Source organism: Sorex araneus, chromosome 2, assembly GCF_027595985.1.
Source record: "Sorex araneus isolate mSorAra2 chromosome 2, mSorAra2.pri, whole genome shotgun sequence".
NCBI classification, from domain to species: domain Eukaryota; kingdom Metazoa; phylum Chordata; class Mammalia; order Eulipotyphla; family Soricidae; genus Sorex; species Sorex araneus.
The window spans coordinates 11,592,778-11,605,178 of record NC_073303.1 but is presented as its reverse complement, the minus strand read 5'-3'; the positions used below and the strand labels follow the sequence as shown (position 1 = coordinate 11,605,178).

General features: G+C 45.5%; 1 protein-coding gene across 1 annotated transcript in view; it reads right to left on the bottom strand.

Moving 5' to 3' along the window:
- The window catches only part of RIPOR2 (RHO family interacting cell polarization regulator 2), a 139,049-nt gene extending 126,940 nt beyond the window's left edge, over nt 1–12,109 (bottom strand). The window contains 1 exon segment of the mRNA XM_055124317.1: nt 12,049–12,109. Coding sequence (XP_054980292.1) covers nt 12,049–12,109 — 61 coding nt within the window.
- Nucleotides 12,110–12,401: the final 292 nt, after the last annotated feature.

Sequence of the window (12,401 nt, the reverse complement as noted above, 5' to 3'; positions counted from 1 at the left end):
CAGGCCCTGCCTTGTGGGAGGGGATACTCTCGGGAGCTTGCTGGGCTCTCCAAGAGGGATGGAAGAATCGAAACTGGGTCAGCCACATGCAAGGCAAATACCCTACCCGCTGTGCTATCACTCCACTATTGAGGCTAGAGACATAATACAGTATGTGGCTGACCCAGGTTTGATTCTCGCGGTTCCTATGGTCCTCCGAGTCCACCAGGACTAAACCCTGAGCAAGGGTGGGTATGGCTCCAAAGCAAACAAACACAATATATAATTACTATTCGAAAATTCTAGTTCAGATTTCTGACACACACACATTCTACAATTGAATCAGACAGGTTTGAATGAACACAAAGAGCCCAGCCTTTATCAGCTTACTTTGACTTTGACTTTGGTTGGATCTCACTGAGCTGTGGCCACGGCTTATTCCTTGCTCTGAGCTCAGGGATCCCTCCTGGTGGTGAAGGGATCACAACTGGGTTGGATGAGTGCAAGGCAAGAACCTTGCCCACGGTACTATCTCTCTGACCCCAGATTACTTTTTTCAAAAAAAGAATTCTGTTTTTGTTTGTTTAGTTTTGGGGCCACACCTGGCGGTGCTTCAGGGCTTAGTCCTGGCCCTGTGCTCAGAGGTCACTCCTGGCTAGCACTATGTGGGTTGCCAGCGATAAGACTCGGGTCAGCAGCACGCAAGGAAAGTGTCCTAGCCACTCTACTGCCACTGGTGCCTTAAAGGATCTCCGAAGGGCCAGAGCAACAGTTTAGTGGGGAAAGTGCTTGCCTTGCATGCAGCCGACCTGGGTTCAATCCCTGGCATCTCATACCGTCCCCTAAGCACCTCCAGGAACGGTTCCTGAATGCATAGCCAGAAGTAGCTGCTGAGCACCACTGGTGTGTCTCAAAAACAAACAACAACAAAAAATCTCTGATGTGTGGCAATGAGGCAGTAAGGGGGCAGTGACTTGTGTGTCATCTGCTTATCGCAAGTGAGTATTACCCGGGTCCCAGAGCCTGGACACTGTTAGGGAGACATTCTTCTCCGGCATGGCTTAGTGGTGATGACCCCTAACCAGGGAAGGAGTCGCTCTCCGCAGGAGAACTACCAGAGAGTATGTTGCTCTTTGACTTCAAATGAGTTTCCACAGGGAAACCAGCTTGGTAGAAAGCACCAGAAAATAGGAAGGCTCTCCTTCCTAGCTGTGCCAAACAATGGGGCTATTTTAAGCCCTGCCCTGGTGGTCACGGGGGTAGGGATCAGATGGCAGTCCCAGGCTTGTTAACTCCTGAGCCAGGGAGCAGTTGAAGGGAGCAGTCTCAATACTCTGCTCTAATTAGTGTGTGTGTGTGTGTGTGTGTGTGTGTGTGTGTGTGTATCAAAAGCTACAACAGGAGAGGAGACTTGTGTAGACTTCGCTGGACAGCTAAGCCTGGGACAGCTAGGGAAGATCAGTCATAACAGGTGGATATAGCAAGTGTCTTTCATGATCTCGTACATTATATCCTTCAACTTTCCAGTAATTTTTTTTTTGAGGTGGGCACTGTCTCCACCATCATATTCATTATCATCACCATTGTCACCATCACCTTCACCACCATCATGTTCATTATCCTCACTCCCTCCTTCATCATCAGGCTCATCGCCATCCCATCATCCCCATCACCACCACCCCACCTTCCTCACCACCCCCACTCCCATTCCTACTCTCCCGACAACCTTCTTCATTCACTGTCATCACCACCGCCACCTCTCGGCGAACATCCTTGTTCCCTGCTCCTCCTGCTTCTCACTGTAAGGGATCATCGTCCCTGTGGGAAAGCAGGAACTGGAAGCTGTTGAAGAGGTGGATATCCTGCCTCCAGTCAAACTGCGGATAAGTTAAACTAGGTCTTGGTGTGCAAATGTTAGGTTCTTTTTATTATGTGGCCTTCCCTCAGTTTGGGCATCTTGACTGGTAAAACTCCTAAACCTAAAACCCATGGTGGCGCCAGAATTTCTTTTACATGGCAAGGACTTAGCAAAGCAATCATAGTCCTGGGAAAGGGTCTGGTGTCTGCTAGAGGCAGTTTTCAGAGCAAGCATACATTTTAAATTTTTTACCAGATTGCAGGAGACAGATGACTGAAAATAGCAGCATTTCCCCCCCCCCAAAGAAACGTGCCTTTAGTGTCTTTGTTTTGTTTTGTTTGGGGTCCTGGAAATTGAATCCAGGGCTGTGTATATGTGAGGCAGACGTCCTCCCACTGAGCTCCGTTTCCAGGCTGAAGGACTTTTACTTTATATAAAACATGCATAGATATAGATATCTTTCATCGTACTTTACATGAAAAGGTAGAATTTTCATGTACTTTCAACTGTTGGAGAAATGAACAGAGATGAGCGGGGCGCGGGCACGCCCAGTGTCTCCTCCGCATATAGAGTAAAAGTCACAGAGAAGAGTTAGCCTCTCCTAGTATCTCCACAGCACGTTCTTGACTGGAACCTGGCTAACAAAGCCTCCACAAATTATTATGTGCATATTTGATTCTTGGACATGCTTTGTCCCCCCCAGCTATCATTTTGTCTGTTCATTGTGCTCTCCCAGTAGAAAAGAAAGCCCACTGTAGAAAATGTTTTCATATTCGTTCCCTCAAGAGTTTTCTGTATGTCAATTTTTATTTATTTATTTTTATTGAGTCATTTCTTTTTTCTTTTTTTTGGGGGGGGGTCACACCTGGCAATGCTCAGGGGTTACTCCTGGGTCTGCACTCAGGAATTACTCCTGGTGGTACATGGGGGACCACATGGGATGTTGGAGATCAAACCCGTGGCCAGCCATGTGCAAGGGAAAAGCCCTCCCTGCTGTACTAATACTCCGGCCCCTTGTGCCAATTTTCAGAGTTGATTCAGCAGCTGAGTCGGCTTACTTCATTTGTGATCTGAAAGTCAAGTTTTTCCCCTTCTATTTCTGCTCATTAACGCTCTCTCTGAATGGGCAGTCAAGAAAGGCGAGAGTGGGGGAGGGACCAGCCAGCTAGTCTTCCTCTGCTGTTCACTGTCACTGTCATCCCATTGCTCATCGATTTGTTTGAGTGGGCACCAGTAATGTCTCTCATTGAGAGACTTTTGTTACTATTTTTGGCACAAAATAAATGTTTAAACTCTTAACTGTCAGTGATCCAAAAACTCAGAAGGAAAAAATCTCCTGGCATCATAATCTCATCGCCTCCTAGAAGGCACTCACTTTCCCCTCTTACTTTATCACATTTAAATTTTTTAGGCCACACCTGGTAGTGTTCAGGGACCACTCCTGGAAGAGACCATACATAGTGCTGGAGGTTGGAATGGGGTCAGACGCATGCAAAGCTAATGTCTTACCCACCGGACTATCTCTCCAGCCTCATATTTCATTTAGAGCTGCCTATTTTCTACTGTGGAATATTACAGTACAGCTGGCGATGATAACATGCTTAGGATCTTTTCATTATTATTTTTATTATAATAAGGACCTTATTTTATGTTTACGTTGTTTCCTGTAGCACTGTATCACTGTAACTCATGATGTCCTGTTGCTCATCGATTTGCTTGAGCAGGCACCAGTAACGTCTCCATTGTGAGACTTGTTATTACTGTTTTTGGCGTATCCAATACGCCACGGGTACTGGGCAGGCTCTGCCATGAGGTTGATATATTCTCGGTAGTTTGCCGGGCTCTCCGAGAGTGACGAAGAAATTGAATCTGGGTCGGCCTCATGCAAAGCAAATGCCCTACCCACTGTGCTATGGCTCCGGCCACTTTGTTTCCTATGAATGAAAATCTTTTCATATTCAACCCAAATTTTCTGGCTCTGTCAAATAGAAAAGAGATGTCTTGCCCCTCTCTGAGCCTGTACTTTCCCACTTTTATATTCTAAGTTTCAGTATTTTTACTTTGCCTGCGGTATTGGTCTACAAGGAGTCTGCTGCCTGCAACACTTGCTAAGCAGGTAGAGGTATGAAAAAAAGCCTAGGGTATGGAAAATACATATGTAAATAAGTAATTTCATATAAGTTTTTATTAATTGTGATTTATTTTTCACGTGGAATCACAGCTAAAAATATAATATGCTCACAGCATGTGCCCTTTTGATGTTCGTAAAAAGTTCTCATCATGATAAAGTCTTTGCAATAATAATTGTCAGCCACAGCAGAGCAAACATTTACTATTTCTTTATTATTGAGTAGTTAGGTGATTCTCCGCTTTGTTAATATTTGTGATCATTTCCCAGGGAGAGGTTCCTAGAAATAGATTATTGGATCAGAAACTATAAATATTATTCATCTTCTGCATCTTCTGTGTCCTCCAAACATTTTTCTTTTGATTTATTTAATTAATTAATTAAGTTATTTATTTTTGCATCACACCTGGCGATGCTCAGGGGTTACTCTTGGCTCTGCACTCAAGAATCATTCCTGGTGGTACTCAGGGACCATATGGCATTCCAGGGATCAAACCCAGGTTGGCTACATGCCAGACAAACACCCTACGCACTGTACTATCACTCCAGCCCCCAATTTTTAAATTTTATTTTTATTTACTTTTGATTTATTTTTAACACAACAAAAATTAGAATGAAGTCCAGGGGGTTAAAGAGCATGTTTGCCTGCATGTGGTCATCCCTGGCCTGATCCCCCAAACCACATGGTCCTCCACGTGACAGTGTTCACGTCAGAGGCAGGAGTAGCTGAGTGTGGCCAACCACCCACTTCATTCTGCTTTCTGGCTATTTCTTCCTCTTTCTTTCCTTTTAGTATATAGAGGATTTTTATTGCTATACTGGCATCAGTCAAAATCTTTCTCTTAAACATATCTTAAAAGGAGACATGTTGTTCTTTTTTATTTTTTATGCAAGAGGAATTTGACATAACCTATGATACGTGCTCTGTCTACAAATCATGAAGTGAAACGGCCTCACAGTTTAACTGCCCTTGACCAACAAAGACCGACAGTTGAGGTTCTTGATAAATCCCTCCCTTACTTTGGAGGGTACTGTGCTACAGAACTGCCATACGTTTAGCACACGGGAGCATACACACTTCAGACTCTGATGAAGCCAACCCCAAGTACAACCTGAAGCGTCCTATGTATGAAGAAAGCATATGGAGGGCTGGAGCGATAGTACAGTGGGTAGGACGTTTGCCTTGCATGTGGCTGACCCAGGTTCGACCCCCAGCATCCCATATGGTCCCCCCACCAAGCACTGCCAAGAGCAACCCCTGTGCATTGCTGGGTGTGGCCCAAAAAGAAAGAAAGAAAGAAAGAAAGAAAGAAAGAAAGAAAGAAAGAAAGAAAGAAAGAAAGAAAGAAAGAAAGAAAGAAAGAAAGAAAGAAAGAAAGAGAGAGAGAAAGAAAGAAAGAGAGAGAAAGACAGAGAGAGAAAGAGAGAAAGAAAGAGAGAGAGAAAGAGAGAAAGAAAGGAAGGAAGGAAGGAAGGAAGGAAGGAAGGAAGGAAGGAAGAACGAAAAAGAAAGCACATGGCAGTTTGATTTCATGTTTAAGTTTTTTTTTTCTTTTTGGGTTACACCCGGCTATGCACAGGGGTTCCTCCTGGCTCTTCACTCAGGAGCGAACCCAGGTCGGCCGCGTGCAAGGCAAATGCCCTATCCGCTGTGCTATCACTCCAGCCCCCGTGCTTAAGTTGGTGTGTAAGATGCCGGCAACTGTATACTGGGTTTCATGGTCTGGTTTCCACTTTTATTCGCCAGTGCCACGCATATCACAGACATGCATACGCCCTCAGGTTTCAGTTCTAGTCCTACAGAAGGCGTGCTCAAACATATCTCAGACCATTCCTGAAAAAAAAAAAACCATTGCAGGCTGCTGATAGAGATGTTCAAGCCGCATCCGCATGCTTTGCTTGTAGGACGGGTGCTCCGTTGGCTTTGACCTCATCTCGGTAGTTCACTCTGAGGTCACGAGAGGCTGTAAGTCAAGGCGGTGAGCCGCGGCCTCAGACAGCTGCCTAGCTTGACTGCAATGTGCTATTTTAGTTGGTGCCCCCGAAATGACACCATCTCCTTGGCACCAGCCACAGCAAGCTTCCTAGACATCTATGGGAAGGGAATGTTTCACGGTAATCCCAGGCAGACGTCATATACACACGAGTGACTGCGGGGAGGTCTGTGTCTGTTCTCAATGCCTATAACCCAACAGTGGAGATCGGCCCACGGAATCTGGCAGTTCGTGCGAACACAAAGCAATCAACTCTACAACAATGTCTTCTTGGTCCTCTTCAACCCCATTACTTGGGTTCCCTTGGAGCACCCCAAATGTCTTGTTTTTCAAAGAGGATCCAAGGATCCTTAAACATTACTCTGCTTCTGTTATATAAAATAAGGCATGATCAGACAAAAACTCTTTACTCTTTCTGGCCAGGGCAATTCATTTTTATGTCCTAGCTCTCATTGTTTTTTCAACTTTATCTTTTTTTTTTTCCATAGAGGGCATGACTTAACCTGTCTACATTTCAGGAGTTATTGGTTTGTATTTAATCTTAATTTAATCTCGTCTTCCTTCTTTCAGTTTTGGAAAGGGCAACTAGAATTTTCCAGACACATCAAAATGTGCCTGATTACAATAGGTTGCACAATGCTTTATCTCTTTAAAATCATCTCTCTAAGCGCCATAAGCTCCTTACACTGAAAGACAGGAAGTGGGGAGGGATCTGCTTTACTTGAAATGATTTTTAAATTTTAATAATGGCTTTCAAATATGTTGATTTGCCATTGTTACTGCTATGCTTGTTGTTGTTTGGATTTTTTCATTTGTTTTCACCACACCTGGGTATGTCCGGGGTTTACTCCTGGCTCTGTATTCAGGGATCACTCCTGATGGGACCATTTGTGATGCCAGAGATGGAACCTGGGTCAGCCTCCTGCAATCCAGGCGCCTTACCTTCGATCCTGTCTCTGGACCCCTCTTGTTATTTTATTTATTTATTTGTGTGCAACAGTCTCTGAGCTGAAGTTGTCTTTGAAAGGGAAAAAGCTCTAACTCACTAGTCCTGAGGAGAGGAGACGGGCTTGTTCCAAAGTGTCATTTTCTCCCAGTCACCTGTCCGGTATGAATGATGGAACAACCCTCCTCGGGCCAGTTCCTTCCATTTGGGAGGGTTCTCCTCCTCCGGGAAGCTTGCACAACTTTCCTAGGCACAGACCCAGCCCTGGAGATGTGTTCTCATGCTCTCCTGCCAGGCAGCAGGGAACATTCAAAGTCCTGTCAAACCCCTTTCCTGTTTCCTGTGGTCTTTTTAGAGGTAAGTTCTTAGAGGGAAGGATGTGTCTGGGGGAACCATACGAGCCCCAGAAGTAGTTGGCACACGTGACTGTGAACTTGAGGTGTTTCATTATCCTCACGGCTGAACTGACAACAGATTCCTGAGCAGTGCTGAAACCAGAGGCAATGAGGGTGTGTGATTCTAAGGAAAAAGCAATTATAGCTTTGACTCGTGCCAAGGAGTAATTCTGGCTGCTAAACTACTGAGTGACCACCACCTGGTAGACCGTTTCCTCCCACACATGGATGCTGTTTCTGTTCTTGAAACTTGGCCAAGGGCCTCCACTTTGTACGGCGCTTTCTCTTCTCCTTCCTCCCCCACCCCCAGGGTTATTACTATCATTAGTCCAATTGTTATACAATCATTACTATTCTTACCCACCCAGCTATTTCTACTAAAGACACACCGAAGAGGCTGTGAAGAAGGCGCAGTGACCAAAGAGCCGAAACCCCTTTCATTGGATAAATTAGGAATAAAATGCAAAGAAACTGATAATTGCAAGGAATTTTATATATTATAATTTTATAGTTTATACGGAGCGATAGCACAGCGGGTAGGGCCTTGCATGCAGCTGACTCGGGTTCGATTTCTTGTCCTTCTCAGAGAGCCCGGCAAGCTACCGAGAGTATCCCGCCCACATGGTAGAACCTGGCAAGCTCCCCATGGCGTATTCGATATGCCAAAAACAGTAACAACAAGTCTCACAATGGAGACGTTACTGGTGCCTGCTAGAGCAAATCAGTGAACAACCGGACGATAGTGCTACATATATGTACAAATGATACATTTTAATAGTTTTCCACTACCATGATAATCAAATCTATTGTTTCTTCAACACATAAAATAAATTAAGTATATTCCATTGAAGCTGTTCTCTAAAGGACAAATGGGGTGCTCTGAGTCTGTGAGAAAGAGAGAATGAGAGAGAAGGAGAGGAGAGAAAGATACAGATACACAAGGAACGAGGGAAGGTGAGTGGGGAAGGTGAGAAGGAGCAAAACTGACGTTAGGGTTTTCAGTGAGTAGCTGGGAGATTTCTTCTCTGTCTCACTGCTCCTGTGCATCTCTCCCCTCGAACAAGCACAAAGCTACACACCAATGCTTCTTGCTTCTGTGAACCTTAACAATGCTCTTGAACTGTAGAAAACAGTCACTGAAGTAAACAGGATCTCAGAAAGACAGGTAAAAGAAAAAGATTAAGAACCTGACTTATTTTTTTCCCCCAGATCTTTATGTTGTCCACAAATTGAATGGAATTTATGCTTACTTTTAGCCCAAATGGACCTACATTTTAAATTTGTTCCTTTAGGGGAACGGGGTCCTTTAAAAATGTGTCCATTGCATAGAACTATGGTTGCCTTGGTAACAAGCTCCTGGGCATTTTCCTTTCTTCATGTTTGAGGAAACTCATTGTACCCAAAGCATTCTGCTTTTTTCTGCACGCTAAGTGTGCTGAAAGGATGGGTGGAAACCCCAGCAAGCATCAGTTCTTCTAGAGAGATGTATAGCATTGTGCAGAAAAAAGTGAGTCTTAAAAGTGACATCTAAGAGGACGTGCAGTCCACCATCTGGTTTTAGATGAAGACCGAGACTCAAAGAGGTTAGCTGACTTGTCCAAGATCCTCCAACCTCCATAAGAGCTGGACCAGGCCAGCAGTCCAGGCTCTTAACAACTTGCCCAGAGCTGCTCTAGCCTGTCACCCCTCTGAAGGCTGTTTACAAACTGAAGTTCCCTCTGGAGGAAATAAAGGCAGTAAAGTCAGGAGAAGGACAAGTCCTGGATGAGCTCACTTATCTGTGGTATATAGAATAACTGTATCACTGTATCACAGCCATCCCGTTGTTCACTGATTTGCTCAATCGGGCTCCAGTAATGTCTCCATTTGTCCCATCCCTGAGATTTTAGCAGCCTCTCTTTACTCGTCCTTCCAAATGGTGCCATACTGGAGGCTCCTTCAGGGTCAGGTGAATGAGACCCATTATTGTTACTGTATTTGGCATATCAAATATAGAATAACAGGACAAGGAAATGGAAGGTGTCAAAGAGGGGTGCCTAGATTACCCTGGACCCTAGATTATGAAAAGTGCGAAGCTCAGGGAAGAAAAGAAATCGAGGGGAGAAGTAAGAAGAGGCAGATTGGGAGATAACAGGGCAGAGATCAGGGACCTCGGACACATTAGTGGGGTAGAGGTGAGGTAGATATATGTATCTAAACCAACAGCACTGTAAGCAGAATACCCAAATTTCAATAACTGAACTTCAAAATATTCGAGTTAAGGAGGTGGGCTGGGAGGTGGGCGGGAACTGGGGACATGGGTGACACTGGCTGTGGGATTAATGTTAAAAATAAAAACAGAAGGTCTATACGTAATTCCTATCTAATACCTTCTAGGTTGACTAGACAAAAGGAAAAAGAAAACTTGGTGCAATCCTCTTCATTTTTTTAATGATGTTTTAGTTGAACTAATATCACATAATACTATGTAAGTTTTAGGAGTGAATGCCCTGGAACCACCGCTTTCTAACCTACGAGCCTTGAAGCCCGTTTTAGAGGAGATATGTTAGGATTAGTGTTAACTGAGTGACGACCGTCTTGTAACAACATTCCGATCCACACACAGTCGAGGAGGTCTGCACTCTATTTCACGAATAAGTAAGCTGAGACATGAAGGGATTACGTGGCCGGCTCAAAGCCACAGCACGAGTCAAGAGGGAGAGGCCAGGCCGTGCAATTTCAGAGTTGACATGTTGACCATTACCCAACAGAGAACATGCCAAAAGTGAATCAGACGCTACACAAGCCACCATGGAAATTGACCCACATGAGCCCTGGCTCTAAAAACTGGATATAAATGCCCTGGATGGTGGATTTTAATAAGGATAATCTTTAATCTCTACAGATTAAGTGAAATGAGCTCAGCTGTCCGGAAAGCAGAAAGGACGTCACGTGTGAAATGCAAAAATGCAATACAGATACTGTGAATCTATTAGGCAGCTAAGACCAGTAGGAATGACGATCCCATCTCACCCCTGAGAAACCAAGGTTTAGTTGCATCAGTTAAAGTACTTATGTTTACATCACATGATACGAGACAAATGGGATTTTTTTTTCATTTGCATCTTATCTGACTCCCAACTTGAGTCTTCATCTTGACCTTCACTGTTGAGGTTGAAATGATCATCGAGGAGAGAGGAGACAGAGACAGAGACAGAGAGACAGAGAGAGACAGAGAGCAGGGCGGGGCCCGCAGTGTCTGAACTGGCCTACAGATGGCGCTGTTTAGTACCTGGGTGAGCCTCAAAAGAACTGTGGAGAGGGACTTAGCTGGGTAATGACCCCTGCCCAGACTTCTCTCTCTAATTTTGAATGATGCCCTCCTGAAGGGAGTAGCTATCAGCATAGAAATGGGTAGAAGCATAGAGATTATCTTCTGATCGAAGTGAAAGCTAAAAAACGGAGCTGAGGGTCAAACCAAGGAAACGCCAGCTGTTGCCACCTGTCGCCAAAGTAAAGCAGCAGACTGAGCATTCGGTGTGTGGCCGCAAAACTTGAACAAATACGTCTCAAAACTGATTTAAAATGCAATAAATACCCCAAACCATGATTTTTGTTTGTTGGCCACACCTGGCAGTGCTCAGGGCTCACTCCTGGCTCTGTGCTGAAGGATCACCTTTGGCAGAACTTGGGGGAACTATATGAGGTACCAGGAATCCAACCCAGGCCGGTCACATGCAAGGCAAGTGCCCTACCTGCAGTAGTACTGCTCCGCGCCCATTATGATTTTTAAGTATTTATGAGACAAGCACAAAAGACAGACTCAAAACCTAGCAGAGGTTGAACCCTAGCTGATTAGATGACAAAGAAGTCCCGCGATTCTAGGCCCTTTAACTATTTTAGTCAATGAGCTTGTCTTGGGTAATTACAACAAAGGCTACTTGTGCTCCTTTGAAAAATGACTTCATAGTTTGAAACAAATCGTGCATGCAATTTCTTGTGGAAAACCATCACATTTGTGTAATTCCCAGAGTCCAGAGAATCGTCCCTTTAGATAGCGCCAAATTCTAGGAAAAGAGCTTGCCCACGGTCCAGTCTCTGGAGCATTTGAAGAGGACCCTTGCATCCTGCTAGGTGACGCATAAAACCCACACCCTTGAGATTAGTGTGTACCTGGAGAGAACTAGGCAGTCCTGCGATACCAGCGGCCAACTGGCTGCAGTGTCCAGCCCCAGAAGGAAATGCTGGAGGTGGGGGGAAGAGAGAGAGAGAGAGAGAGAGAGAGAGAGAGAGAGAGAGAGAGAGAGAGAGAGAGAGAGAGAGAGAGAGAGAGATCTCCAAATCAGGGAGATGGAAAGGAGGCAGGTGCATAATACAGAAAGCATCTTGGTACATCTTGGTACCAGGGAGCAACTCCATCCCAGGCCCTTTGTCCATCTTCTCTCCTGGCCTCCTGCAAAGCACTGCAACAGGCTTCCCTTAAGGCATCAGACAAGAGAGTCCAGAGGGGGGACAAGGGGAAGGTTTTCTACTCCTTGCCACCCTCGATCCAACCTTCAACTTCTTCAATGAACAAAAGACCTTCGGAGGAACCATTCCTGCCCCTTGTCCCCTCCCTCGTATTCCTGCAGTGCCCCAATGGGGAGCTACCACCAGCATCCCCCACGGGAATGTGTCCAGAGTTCTTGTCCCCACGGGCAAAAGTCTCCAGCACGGTCCAAGCTAAGCAAAGCAGCTCGGAGCGACCCCTGGCAGGAAGACGCTTTTACCTTCACTAAAAACATCATCCTCTTCGTCAGCCAGGGGCTCCTCCGAATCCAGGTACTGCATGTTGTTGGAGAGGGGAGAAGCGAGTGAGTGGCAGCAGGCTTAGTCCGGAGGCGGCCACACTGCACCCGACCCCACCCCACCCCACCCCACCCTCGACAGTTTCCTTTCCTGAGAGGTTGCCTAAACCTGGGGGAGGCGACTTCCTTCCGCTGCTGCCCTCGGAGACCAGTTTCATTCATCTGAATAGGAGCCTTGTAGTGAGCACTGAGAAGCGAGAAGAAATGTTCGGGAGGAAAAAGGACGGCAGGTCGGGCTGGCTCTGAATACAGACCGCTGGACCTCGGAGTGCAGT